The 15,434-nt window shown below is 42.3% G+C and overlaps 1 protein-coding gene across 1 annotated transcript; it reads left to right on the top strand.

Moving 5' to 3' along the window:
* Positions 1-585: 585 nt before the first annotated feature.
* LOC110992086 lies at positions 586-2,398 on the top strand (the record flags this gene model as incomplete). The annotated part of the gene is given in 1 exon segment (XM_045628353.1): positions 586-2,398. A coding segment is annotated over 1 exon segment (1,179 nt). The 3' UTR covers positions 1,768-2,398.
* Positions 2,399-15,434: the final 13,036 nt, after the last annotated feature.

The raw sequence follows: 15,434 nt of genomic DNA on the forward strand, positions 1-15,434 counted from the left end.
GCCACCCTTTTGGGACAGCCATTAGAATAAGTTTTAAGATATTATAATAATTAATTTGACAAAAATTTTAAAAATTAATAATTAAGAATATTCATTGCTTGTAAATTATTTGTAAACTATTTATTTATTGACCTGTCTACTACCCTATTGGGAGTAGGCCTTAGATTAAGTATAGATATAAGACGATTTATTGTTAATAAAAATACTATTTTAATTGACACGGCTACTACCCTATTGGGAGTAGCCTTAGATTAAGTATATTTTTAAGATAAATTATTTTTTAAAAAAAAAAAAGAATAATTTTTAAAAATTGACACGGCTACTACCCTATTGGGAGTAGACCTTAGGCTAAGTCTTTTAACTTATTAAATTCATCTGACAATCCTAATAGGCAAAATGTTGGGTATACGCACTCCACCAAAAACGGCACCTGCCATCAGGCGCAGTATAGATAAGTGGGAGGAGGCCTCCAGCCAGGCCCCTAGGGCAGCACAAGAAGAACCTCTGGCGGGGGGGAGGGGAGCGGGTAAGTCTCCTGCTCCCGCTCAAGCCAGGGAAAAAGAGGCAAAAAATTGTTACCTAAAGGCAATGGCGCACTTGGCGGAGTCCCGAAACATAAAAACCGAAATAAAAACAGGGGTACAGACAGCTGTAAAGCGGCTGTACCAAATGGTAAAAGAAGCCGAGGAGGAGTTGGCGGGAGGCCCAACAAGAATAACAACTAAAACAAGGAACGAAAAAGACATGGAAGAAAATATATATGATAAGCTAAACAGACAAATTGAAAGATTGGAAATAGAAAATAGTAGGTTGGAGAAATGTAGGAAAGGAATAGAGGATCTGGCAAAAAAGAAGGATGAATGGGTCCTGACCGAGATAAGGAAAGAGTTTGAGGAGAAGGAAAAGAAGGACATGGAGAGGCAAAACAACTGGGCTGCATGTATGAAATCGTACGCCGAAGCGACGAAAGGAAATCTCGGTCAGGGCCAAAACGACACAGAGGGCCCGGGGCAAAAACCTGCACTGCACTCTGTCGTGGTGGCGCCGAAAAACGCGACCGACACGGCAGAGGAAACGGTGCAGAACATCCGGCACTTGCTAAACGCGAAGGAGGAAGGTTGGCAAGTGCAAAAAATAAGAAAAGCGAGAGATGGGAAGGTAGTGGTGGGTTGCAGGACAGAGGAAGAGAGAAGAAAACTTAAAGAAAAACTGGGCACAGAAATGGAGGTCAAGGAGACCTCCAACAAAAACCCGCTTATTAAGATCAAAAACCTACTGACCTGCAACACCACCGAGGATATCGCCCGGGCCCTAAAGAACCAAAATAAGCATGTGACTGCGCACCTAGAGGAAAGAGAGTTGACTATAGTGGAAAAGTATAGAAGGAAGGCAAGAAACCCTCTGGAGAGCCACGTGGTCCTGCAGGTCACGCCTAAACTCTGGCAAGCCTTGACATCGGCTGGCAGGATACACGTGGACCTGCAGAGGGTTTGGGTAGAGGACCAATCCCCTCTGGTCCAATGCACAATGTGTCTGGGGTATGGACATACCCGCAGGAACTGTAAAAAAGATACAGAGGTGTGCAGTCACTGTGGAGGAGCCCACATGAGGGCCGATTGCCAGATCCTCGGGGAAGGAAAGCCTCCCAGCTGCGTTAACTGTAAAGCAATGAAAGGAAGAGACGCAGAGCACGGAGCCTTCAGCCAGAGCTGCCCAACCCGGCAGGGATGGGACAGGGCAGCGAGGCTGAGTTACGCGTACTGTTAAAAAAGCCGAGGGCTCCAACATAAACACCGGCTTTCTCCTGGCACAGGCGAACCTTGGAAGAAAGAGAATCGCGAACCAGGAGTTTATAAAGGAAGCGGGGGGTAGGAAGGTAAAGATAGCACTACTCCAGGAACCGTACACAGGGGCCAATAAACAGATGGCAGAAAGCCCTGTGTACAGAGTAGTGCAGTGCGTTCCCACAGGGAAGAAACCGGTGAAGGCGGCGGTACTTGTTTTCGATGAACACATCGAGGTCTCACAAGACAAATCACTTACAACCGAAAACATAGTGGCCGCCGTCCTGAGAACGGACAAGTGGGAACTAGGGGTAATATCAGTGTACTTCGAAGGCGATGAACCCATCGAACCATACCTCGTACAGTTAAGAGGCTTCACGAAAAAGTTAAAAACCAAGATGGTACTGATTGGAGGGGACGTGAACGCATGGAGTGAGTGGTGGGGGAGCCGAAACGAAGACACAAGAGGAAAGGAACTACGAGGGTTCCTTGATGAAGAGGGGCTGAGCATCTTAAATTGTGGGAACACACCCACCTTCGACACCGTTAGAGGGGGCCGTAGATACACGAGTACAGTCGACATCACAGTATGTACAACGGCCCTCCTCAGCAAGGTAACGAAATGGTGGGTTGATACATCAATTACCAGTTCGGATCACAACACAATATTTATGACTACAGCCCTTCAAAAACCCCAAACGCACACCCTACCGAAGACGACCCGCAAATACAAAACAAAAAACGCAGACTGGGAGGATTTTAAAGAGAAAATAAAAACGGAATTGACACAACAAGGATTAGACAAAGGAACGATGAAAAAACTGGACACCAAGGCCAGGGTCAACAACGCAGTAACGGAATATACCAACATAATTATAAAAGCCGCCGAGAAGCATATCCCCAAACTGAAACAAAGAAAGAAAAGCTTCGAACCACCCTGGTGGAACAAGGAAATAGAGGCCCTTAAGAAGGACATGGTAAGGAAAAAGAAAAGGATCTCATACGCAGCTCCAAGGAGGAGAGAGTGCGTAGTAACTGCCTACCTGGAGGCAAAAAAGATGTACGAAGAAGAGATCGAAAGGGCTCAAAAGGAAGGGTGGAAGAAATTGTGCACGAAGCAAGAAGGGGAGAGCTTATGGGACAGAATGTATAAAGTAATAAGAAAGGCGGAAGGGATCAGGGAAGACACCACGCTAATAGAGAAGGGCATTTCGTTGAACTCCGAAGAATCGGTGCAGCTGCTGGCACAGAAATTCTTCCCGCCTGACAATTGTGAGATGGATGATGACATCCACCAAAGAATAAGGAAAACGGTTGAGGAAATGACTAGCAGCCTACGGGGAAGCAGCGCTGATGAAGTGCCAATCACAATGGCGGAGCTCATCAGCACTGCTCGAAGCTTCAACCCGAGGAAGGCCCCGGGTGCCGACGGACTCACTGCGGATATCTGCTGCGCAGCTATCACGGCGAATCCGGAGGTTCCCCTGGCCATCTTTAATAAATGCCTCGAAGTGGGATGCTTCCCTGATCTATGGAAGGAATGCACGATAGTGGTACTGAGGAAGCCAGGGAAGGAGGACTATACGGCCGCCAAATCCTACCGTCCAATAGGCCTATTGCCAGTCATGGGGAAGATACTAGAGAAGGTAATGATCAACAGAATTAGACACAGCCTACTCCCCAAGATGAGCAGGAGGCAGTATGGATTTATGCCAGGAAAGAGCACGGAGGATGCCCTTTACGATATCCTGACGAAAGCGAGAAGCCACATAGAAAACAAAGAGATAGTGTTGATGGTGTCGCTAGATATCGAGGGGGCTTTCGACAACGCATGGTGGCCAGCTATCAAGTACCAACTATCAAAGAAAGACTGTCCCAAGCAATTGAGACTAGTAGTGGAGGACTATTTTAAAGGCAGGAAGGTGGTGGTACGCTACGCAAACAGAGAGCATGTGAGGCGACCTGAAAAGGGATGCATTCAGGGCTCGATTAGCGGCCCCACCTTCTGGAACATCCTGCTCGACCCACTACTGGTCGAACTGGAAGAGGACGGGACTTATGCACAGGCATTCGCAGATGACGTGGTGCTGCTGTTCAGTGGAACAGACACGCACTCGATCGCGCAACGAGCAAACGTAGCCCTCGAGTACGTGAGGAAGTGGGGTATCGAGAACAAGCTCAACTTCGCGCCACAAAAAACCAAGGCAATGGTCCTGACGCGAAGATTGAAGTTCGATACCCCAATAATAAGGATGAACGGACAAGACATAGCCATAGAGAAAGAAATAAAACTGCTGGGACTGACAATAGACGGAGGGCTCACGTTCAACAAGCATGTGCATAATGTCACCAGAAAAGCGGCAGAAATATATAAAAAAGTATCTAGAATGGCGAAGCTGGAATGGGGAATGACGGGAGACATGGTACTCCAGGTGTACCAAGCCGTCATTGAGCCGACGGTAACATACGCGTCGGCAGCCTGGGCACCGACAGTAAAGAAAATGTGCACAAAGAAAAAACTGGAGACGGTGCAACGGGCCTTCGGACAGAAGATCGCAAAAACATACAGGACGGCATCGCTAAATTCCGCGACGCTACTGGCGGGGATACTGCCCCTCGACCTCAGGGTGGAAGAAGCCGCCGCGATGTTTGAGGCCAGAAGGGGGTCATCCCCGTTTATACGCGAAGGAGACCGGATTGAGCGTGCCGTACCTGCGATAGAACAACCCCATCCTGCGGAAAGACCAGATATAAGCTTCGCCATCACAACTGACCCTGGCCAAATACAAAACGAAAACATAGCGGCCATATACACAGACGGGAGCAAGACAGAGAAGGGAGTCGGAGCGGCTTGGACGAAATGGGAGGGAGGTAGAGAACGAAAATGGAAGAAGATAAAGATGGCCCCTTACTGCACCGTGTATCAAGCAGAGCTAGCGGCTCTCGTCGGTGCAGTTAGGGAGGCGACGGCAGCGGGTACTGACGTGAATATCTGCAGCGACTCGAGGTCCTCGCTCGAGGCCATCGCGGGCGGACGCTCTCGGAACCCCCGAGTAGTCGAGATCCGCAGCCACCTGGTGGAGAGCCGAAAAAAGGGCCAAAACATAAGACTCCACTGGGTGAAAGCGCACGTCGGCACGGAGGGGAACGAGAGGGCGGACGAACTCGCGAGGGCCGCTGCGGAGACCTCTAAGGTCAAAGCAGTCCACGTAGAGTACCCGCTATCGTTCATAAGGAAAGAAGTAAGACGGAAAACGATAGAAGTATGGGACAAACGATATAGAGAAGGGACTACGGGCGGAATAACAAAGATTTTTCTGAAAAATGTTGCGAGCGCTCATAAACAACTGAAAGAAGCGAGATTTAGCCCTGAAATGGCACAGATACTCACAGGCCACGGGCCTTTTGCCGAGTACCTGTGCCGCTTCAAATTAAAAGAAACACCAGAATGCGAGTGCGACAGCGGGGTGGAACAAACCATCCCGCATTTACTTATAGAGTGCCCCATTTTTGCCTCCTCCAGATGCGACCTGGAACAGATGACAGGCATGGTGATCAGTCTTGAAGGACTGCCCGACATGCTAGCCTGTTACAGATCGCACCTGGAGGAATTTTGCATAAAAATAATAAAGAGAACCGCCAAATTTAATGGAAGTAAGGGAGGGGCGGGGACCGCGAGGCGGCCGGCGCCCACTTGCTAATGGGTATCATAAGGATACTCACGGATAAGTGAAAGCTGCCCGCCTCGCGGGCCACGTCTCAGGATAGATATGGAAAGAAAAGTAGATAAGTTGGAATATTGTAAAGTAATATTTTAAGAAAGTTGAAATTGAAATTATTTGTACAAAACCTAATAAAAATTAAAGCTGTGTTTTCAATTATTTAGAGGATGAATGTGAGAAAGGACGGATGGGTAGCTTAGACAACGCCCCCGGCGATAAAGTAGCCGGGGAAGGTAGGCCTATTAGGTGCTTTAAAAAAAAAAAAAAAAAAAAAAAAAAAAAAAAAAAAAAAAAAAAAAAAAAAACCTAACCTAACCTAACCTAACCTAACCTAACCTAACCTAACCTAACCTAACCTAACCTAACCTAACCTAACCTAACCTAACCTAACCTAACCTAACCTAACCTAACCTAACCTAACCTAACCTAACCTAACCTAACCTAACCTAACCTAACCTAACCTAACCTAACCTAACCTAACCTAACCTAACCTAACCTAACCGTCGAAGACGTAATAGATAATCATCGACGTCTTACGTCGTTGTTGCCATGTAACAATATCGCGTTTGTACAGAATTTATTTTTCATCTGGCGCCATCTATTATCATGACTCCAAAACATTTTAAATATATCAAATTTTGTTATATTATACAATATATTATTTCACAATACAATATTAGTTATTGTTTTCTTAAAAGAAAAAAAAAAAAAAAAAAAAAAAAGAAATTTAAATAAAAAAAAAAAAAATAAAAAAAAATAAATAAGGCGAGAGCACTGGCGAGCGATACAGAGCTTTCCCCACACGTGCTATACCATACAACATCAACGCATTTCAAGAAGACGAGAAGATTGGTGTATCACGTTAAAACATCAGGCCGGGGAAAATTTTTAAAATAGGAAAAACACATATTCCTATACACTATATAAGTTAGCAGATCGATGGAGTCACCTATTATGACTTACCTGTTTACACCTGCTTGCCAGGTGTATAATATATACAGTCAAATAAATTTCATTTGGTTATCAAAAGTATGAAGGTGATGAAAAAAAAAAAAAAAAAATCGATAAAAGATTATTAAATTAAAAACAGCCATGACCACTTTTCGAAAGGCAAGCAATTATAGGCATATTTGTTTATAAAAATATTTAATCAAAAATACGTCTCATCTGGTTATCAGATCGGTGAAGGACGACCTCCCACGGGCTCATATCCAATGTACGATGTGTCTGGGGTAAGGCCGGGGCGGGAACCGCGAGGCGGCCGGCGCCCTCTTGCTAATGGGTATCATGAAGATACTCACGGATAAGTAAAGTAGGAATGATAAGAAAACTAGATAAGAAGATAGGAAACGTAGGAGTAATTGTAAAAATTGTAATTGTAACCGTGATATCTGTGTAAAAAAAAAAAAAAAAAAAAAAACCTCATTAAAAAAACTAAAGCTGTGATGTAAATTATTTAGAGGATGGATGTGAGAAAGGAAGGACGTGTAGCTTAGTCAACGCCCCCGGCGATAAAGTAGCCGGGAAAGGTAGGCCTATTAGGTGCAAAAAAAAAAAAACTAACTAACTTCTCATACGATCCGGCTCGAACGACCAAAATGTACGGTTCCTGGGTCATCAGGTGGTAGAAATAATAGAAGATTTGTAGATTACCTTATATTCACCACTTCCGTATAACAATAGACTATGAGCGATATAATGAAATTATAATTAAACAATCGAAGAGAGTGCCGACGTCTGGCTATGCTCTCGGGGTGTAACTCCCATGACTTTAGTTAATGCAGATGAAGAGAGTGCCTGCGGACGGCTATACTCTCGGGGCGTGACTCCGACGATATAGGAAATCGTCATGCTTATAAAGTTATCCAAGTGTACAACCAGGGCACGGACATACATTGGAAATCTTCACGTTTGTAGCTGAGCATGATGTATGAACCTTAACACGTATATAGAGAAACATCACGCTTATAAAACTAAGAAAACCTCAGTGAGCAAAATGTACAGCCTTGGCTCGTACACTAACCTAACCTAACGTACAGAGTAGTGCAGTGCGTTCGCACAGGGAAGAAACTGGTGAAGGCGGCGATACTTGTTTTCGACGAACATATTGAGGTCTCGCAAGACAAAACACTCACCACGGAAAACATAGTGGCTGCCGTCCTGAGAACGGACAAGTGGGAACTAGGGGTAATCTCAGTGTTCTTCGAAGGCGATGAACCCATCGAACCATATCTCAAACAGTTAAGAAGCTTCATGAGAAAGTTAAAAACCAAGACGGTATTGATTGGAGGGGACGTAAACGCATGGAGCGAATGGTGGGGGAGCCAGAACGAGGATAAAAGAGGAAAGGAATTACAACGGTTCCTTTACGAAGAGGGGCTGAATATCCTAAATTGTGGAAACACACCCACATTCGACACCGTGCGAGGGGGCCGTAGATACACGAGTGCAGTCCACATCACAGTATGCACAACGGCTCTCCTCAGCAAAGTAAAGAAAGGGTGAGTTGATACATCAATTACCAGTTCGGATCACAACATAATTTTTATGACTCCAAACGGACACCGGAAAAAGTAGAGGATCTCATACGCAGCTCCCAGGAGAGAGTGCGTAGTAACTGCCTACCTGGAGGCAAAAAAGATGTACGAAGAAGAGATCGAAAGGGCTCAAAAGGAAGGGTGGAAGAAACTATGCACGAAGCAAGAAATAAAGAGCTTATGGGACAGAATATACTAAGTAATAAGAAAGGCGGAAGGGATCAGGGAAGAAACCACGCTAATAGAGAAGGGCATTTCGTTGAACTCCGAAGAATCGGTGCAGCTGCTGGCACAGAAATTCTTCCCGCCTGACAATTGTGAGATGGATGATGACATCCACCAAAGAATAAGGAAAACGGTTGAGGAAATGACTAGCAGCTTACGGGGAAGCAGCGCTGATGAAGTGCCAATCACAATGGCGGAGCTCATCAGCACTGCTCGAAGCTTCAACCCGAGGAAGGCCCCGGGTGCCGACGGACTCACTGCGGATATCTGCTGCGCAGCTATCACGGCGAATCCGGAGGTTCCCCTGGCCATCTTTAATAAATGCCTTGAAGTGGGATGCTTCCCTGATCTATGGAAGGAATGCACGATAGTGGTACTGAGGAAGCCAGGGAAGGAGGACTATACGGCCACCAAATCCTACCGTCCAATAGGCCTCTTGCCAGTCATGGGGAAGATACTAGAGAAGGTAATGATCAACAGAATTAGACACAGCCTACTCCCCAAGATGAGCAGGAGGCAGTATGGATTTATGCCAGGATAGAGCACGGAGGATGCCCTCTACGATATCCTGACGAAAGCGAGAAGCCACATAGAAAACAAAGAGATAGTGTTGATGGTGTCGCTAGATATCGAGGGGGCTTTCGACAACGCATGGTGGCCAGCTATCAAGTACCAACTATCAAAGAAAGACTGTCATAAGCAATTGACACTAGTAGTGGAGGACTATTTTAAAGGCAGGAAGGTGGTGGTACGCTACGCAAACAGAGAGCATGTGAGGCGACCTGAAAAGGGATGCATTCAGGGTTCGATTAGCGGCCCCACCTTCTGGAACATCCTGCTCGACCCACTACTGGTCGACCTGGAAGAGGACGGGACTTATGCACAGGCATTCGCAGACGACGTGGTGCTGCTGTTCAGTGGAACAGACACGCACTCGATCGCGCAACGAGCAAACGTAGCCCTCGAGTACGTGAGAAAGTGGGGTATCGAGAACAAGCTCAACTTCGCGCCACAAAAAACCAAGGCAATGGTCCTGACGCGAAGATTGAAGTCGATACCCCAATAATAAGGATGAACGGACAAGACATAGCCATAGAGAAAGAAATAAAACTGCTGGGATTGACAATAGACGGAGGGCTCACGTTCAACAAGCATGTGCATAATGTCACCAGAAAAGCGGCAGAAATATATAAAAAAGTATCGAGAATGGCGAAGCTTGAATGACGGGAGACACGGTATTCCAGGTATACCAAGCCGTCATTGAGCCGACGGTAACATACGCGTCGGCAGCCTGGACACCGACAGTAAAGAAAATGTGCACAAAGAAAAAATTGGAGACGGTGCAACGGGCCTTCGGACAGAAGATCGCAAAAACGTACAGGACGGCATCGCTAAATTCCGCGACGCTATTGGCGGGGATACTGCCCCTCGACCTCAGGGTGGAAGAAGCCGCCGCGATGTTTGAGGCCAGAAGGGGGTCATCCCCGTTTATACGCGAAGGAGACCGGATTGAGCGTGCCGTACCTGCTATAGAACAACCCCATCCTGCGGAAAGACCAGATATAAGCTTCGCCATCACAACTGACCCTGGCCAAATACAAAACGAAAACATAGCGGCCATATACACAGACGGGAGCAAGACAGAGAAGGGAGTCGGAGCGGCTTGGACGAAATGGGAGGGAGGTAGAGAACGAAAATGGAAGAAGATAAAGATGGCCCCTTACTGCACCGTGTATCAAGCAGAGCTAGCGGCTCTCGTCAGTGCAGTAAGGGAGGCGACGGCAGCGGGTACTGACGTGAACATCTGCAGCGACTCGAGGTCCTCGCTCGAGGCCATCGCGGGCGGACGCTCTCGGAACCCCCGAGTAGTCGAGATCCGCAGCCACCTGGTGGAGAGCCGAAAAAAGGGCCAAAACATAAGACTCCACTGGGTGAAAGCGCACGTCGGCACGGAGGGGAACGAGAGGGCGGACGAACTCGCGAGGGCCGCTGCGGAGACCTCTAAGGTCAAAGCAGTCCACGTAGAGTACCCGCTATCGTTCATAAGGAAATAAGTAAGACGGAAAACGATAGAAGAATGGGACAAACGATATAGAGAAGGGACTACGGGCGGAATAACAAAGATATTTCTGAAAAATGTTGCCAGCGCTTATAAACAACTGAGAGAAGCGAGATTTAGCCCTGAAATGGCACAGATACTCACAGGCCACGGGCCTTTTGCCGAGTACCTGTGCCGTTTCAAATTAAAAGAAACACCTGAATGCGAGTGCGACAGCGGGGTGGAACAAACCATCCCGCATTTACTTACAGAGTGCCCCATTTTTGCCTCCTCCAGATGCGACCTGGAACAGATGACAGGCATGGTGGTCAGTCTTGAAGGACTGCCCGACATGCTAGCCTGTTACAGATCGCAACTGGAGGAATTTTGCTTAAAAATAATAAAGAGAACCGCCAAATTTAATGGGGACCGCGAGGCGGCCGGCGCCCACTTGCTAATGGGTATCATAAGGATACTCACGGATAAGTGAAGGCTGCCCGCCTCGCGGGCCACGTCTCAGGATAGATATGAAAAGAAAATTAGATAAGTTGGAATATTGTAAAGGAATATTTTAAAAAAGTTGTAATTGAAACTCTGATCTGTACAAAACCTAATAAAAATTAAAGCTGTGTTTTAAATTATTTAGAGGATGAATGTGAGAAAGGACGGATGGGTAGCTTAGACAACGCCCCCGGCGATAAAGTAGCCGGGGAAGGTAGGCCTATTAGGTGCAAATAAAAAAAAAAACTTAACCTAACCTAACATTTTATTTTTATTTTGTTTCGTTTTTGTGACAAATTGTAAAGGTGCACTTCTTCCTTCTACCTCGATCCTGTTGTGTATCAACTTTTAATTTGGTTCAGCTTTTATCGCGACAAACATATCTTACAAAAGAAATAATAACAATTGCGGAAAAAAAAAAACCTAACCTAACCTTCTCTTATAAATGAGGTTAAAATGCACAAGTGCAGGCACGTGAGCGTATGCAGTCGCTATCGCGGGGACTGTGGCTGATGGCTTACTCTTTTTATATATTCATTTTGTTTGTTTATTACTGTTATCTTTTAGTTTTAGTTCATACTTATATTATTAGTTATTAATAAGATTTTGTTTTGTTTTATTATTTTTTGTGATCGTTTCTTTAGTTTTTTCCTTTCATATATTGCTCGAGCTCTAATGTAATTGATGTGTATGTGTAAGTGTGTTAAATTTGTGATGTCACATTTTCTTGTATGTATATGTAATGTACTTGAATGTATATGTAAATTTATAAATAAATAAACTCTCAAATTTCTAAGGTAGTCTGGTGACTATAGTGTAGAATTTTCAGAGTTTTTACATACCAAACCCAAAACTTATTTCATAAAGGAAGGGGACAGCACGACATTTTACTACATTCAATTTATGTAATTTATTTTAAAAATCTCCATGACAAAACACAAATACGATTTCAAACAAGACAAGTTTCATCGGAAGACAGGAAGTTTATAGAAGATTCATATGCCAATGCTACTAAAGAGCGTTCATGGTTATTTATTACTGAATTATGATTCATTTGAAACAAAACACTCATGATGCTCGTCGCGTAAAATTGAAATATTTGAATCTAGTAATTTGTGTACAATATAATATGTTCCTACGAAAAGGTATAAGTATTTGCTTAATAAATTCACTCTAAGTCAGTAATGAACCATGTATGGACTAATAACAACGCATAAGGAATTGTTATCGGCTTTGCATAAATTAAAAACCCAAACATCGTAGTATATTATTGAATGTTAATGTATTCACAATGTTTTACAAGGAAAAGTTTTTTTAAAAGTGAATACAAAAACAAAATTTAAAATATCTTACATAATCTGATCAGTAAAGGAAAAAATTTTGAATACAGGAAAATTAATGTTATAAGAACATAAAATTCTCTTGTCGCGGTGTTTGTGGTAAAACTCCTCCGAAACGGCTTTCCCGATTCTCATGTAATTTTGTGTGCATATTAGGATTAGTCATTAAAACATTAATGAAAAATGTTATAGAAGCCATGATCTTGAATGGCAAGTTTCAAGGAGAAAATTTGTTGCTGCCACGAATCCCTATTATTCCGACAGATGTGCCAATTGAATTCAAACGCACTTAATTTCTAATTAGATTGGCATTCGCTATGACGATCAATAAGTCACAAGGCCAGACATTGTCTGTATGTGTATTTTTGATATTTCGATAACTAGCAAGAATTGTAATTTAAAATATATTCTCTAGATTAATAAACATTAATTTATTACCCTACATAAAGCATTCTTTTATTGTTTATAACACTTTCGATTATAAGTACAACCCCGAACACTTACAGTAGATAATTATTTTTATTGACCTAAAAAAATGTTTCCTACAATTAATATACATGGCAAAACAACGTTTGCCGGGTCAGCTAGTATATTAATAAAAAAAGGAGGGTTCTTTCTTCCAATAATTTTGGGTACTATTCTAAGCACCCTTGTAGGTTTTTTTAAATATATCACAATGAACATAAAAAAATACAAAAATAAAAATAAAAATGATTCATGTTGAGCAAGACTGTAAACTGTATACTGAAGAGAAAAATCAGAAAGAAAATAATATACTTTGCTTTTCATTGAGTATTTTTATACAGTAAATAATTTGTTACAAAGGCATTATAATAAATGCTTTTCAAGGCTGGCTTTGCTCTATCTGTTCGGAGGGGACTACAGACTATAACTTGCAGGAAAACTGTAAATTTGAATATTAATCTATATATATTATTATAATATCGTAAGGGCGGGAATATTGAATATTTAAATAAGTTCTAACTGAATTATCAAATTTGTTTAACAACGTTTTATTACCTACGAAATCGTAATTTCGTAGGTAATAAAATTGAAATACAAATTTATTGGGAATCAAATTACTTAATCAACGCCATCTATTGAAAAGTACCTGAACTGATCAGACGCAACAATCATAGTTTATAGTTTGAGACCCAGGCCCGCTTCAGGCCCGCCACAACGACCGCCCCGCCGTTGAGCGGTGAAACTGACACCCCCAGCAACCCCACGGGCGCAACGGGGCTCCCGGCGCCACCCACGGGTGCAGCGCGGAAGACAGCAATTGTTCATAGTTCACAGATAGGTGCAACTGAAAAAAACTGCCGTTTCGGTAACAATATGGACGGCATTTTTTTTAATTTATAGTAATTGGTTGTGTGCTTTTGAATAGATGGCGCTTGTAAGTATTTATATTGCTCAGTTATTTGAGCTCGTCCATTACACATTGGCTCGGTTTATTCGTTTATTATTATTAGTCGGATATTCTTTTCTTTGACAACTAGTGGTAACAAAATCGAAGACGACAACATTCGCCCCGACAATTATCACTACATAATTTCCTCGACAAAATAAACTCATTTAGTGTGTATTGTATCGTAGCTATTCAGAATGTAAAACTAGATAGTAATCAGTAATAAATTACATTCTTGTAATTAAAATACATTTAGTCTTAATCTTAATCAGCACTGACTGAAATGTCAAATGAAACAGTCTTGCATTGATTTAAGGACCCGATCAATTGTTGTGTTCTGTTTCTGCGATATCATTAGAAGAAAAGTGTACTTATAATATATGTATTACATTTCATGTACGCATGAAACTTGTAATACTGTCGTTAAAAAATTTAAGCTTTTTATTTTAAAGTATAGTTATAGTAAAGAATTGGCTGTTGTTTTAACAGATGTATCAATTGTGGAATCTTTCTGGACCAAATTAAATTTTTGTAACATTTCACCATTGTTCAAGACAGTGAGTCTGATCCGTCAAACTTTAGATCTGTTTCAGTGCTAGAATTGTCACTGAATAAAATCAAAACTCTCGTTTTAAACGTAAATTAAACAAGAATGCTTTTTAAAAATTTAATGGTTAAATGATCCTAATCCTAGAGATGGATTTGGTCCAGTTCTAACAATTTGTATGACCCAAAACTTGGCGATAAAGAGTGTCATAGAGTTTCTTGCCCGCTCTACGCCTTTGATCTGCGAACTGATAAATGTAATTATTTTAAATGTTAATATCTTTACATATGAAATGTAAAGTTATAAATAATTAAACACATTTTCGGTTGACGTTCATAATTGTACCTATGTGATTAAAGTTATAAAGGTTATACATATAATCCTTCGTAAGTAAAGGATATTTTTTTGAAATTGTGATTGATAATGAATTACAATGATACTGTACCTACAAAATAACGAGAAGCCGGCATCGTATCTGCGGTACACGTGTAACTAGTACATCAAACTTTAAATTTAGGCATAAGAATAGAACTTATAATAATTATAAGTACTGTACATTGAATTAAAAATAATGACTGTGTACCATTAAAAAAATTAAATTCGTTTTGTCATTATGAAATAAACTCCATTTCAACGGCTTGGAGGATTAAGTATGTATTGTCGCGTTTCGCGTTTTCTATTTCGAACGCCATAACACAACCATAAAAGCAAAGTTATTGGTCTCCGATTTGCAAATCAACATTTGATGCCGTGTTTACAAGCCGTGTGAACGTGTTTTGAAATAGTTTTAATTAATTTCCCATAATAAACTGCAATTTATAGTTTTAACTATCGAATGCATTGCTCGCAGTTCTTTTATTTGATTTATTAACCCGACAATAAACGATAAATAGATAAGAATGATATTTCTAGAATATTCGGTCAAAGGAAAGTTATTTAAATACTAGATAAAGCAACAATAAAGCAAGCTAAACGAAACCATTGAAAATAAATTTCAATCCTTGAGACGCTTTTCTGTTTTTCAATGAATTTGGATAAATAAAGAAATGTACAATATGAATATTTATACACTTTACAAACATCAGGCATAAAATGTTTTGGAAATTGTGAAGGAGCTCCCCTTCACTGCCAAGACATGCATCTGAAGTGCACTCAATCCGCGCTCTCGCTGTAATATTAAAAAAGTTTGTAAACAGAAAAAAGTCTCCCGTATATCCTCTTTGTAAATGTGAATTCTAAAACTTGTTCGGTCACACTATAATTGCAGTCTGTGCAAGGTTTCTGGCTGTGGGGAGTAGGCAAGTCAGTCATTAGCTTACTGCATATCCG

Source organism: Pieris rapae, chromosome 5 (genome assembly GCF_905147795.1).
Source record: "Pieris rapae chromosome 5, ilPieRapa1.1, whole genome shotgun sequence".
Taxonomy (NCBI): Eukaryota; Metazoa; Arthropoda; class Insecta; order Lepidoptera; family Pieridae; genus Pieris; species Pieris rapae.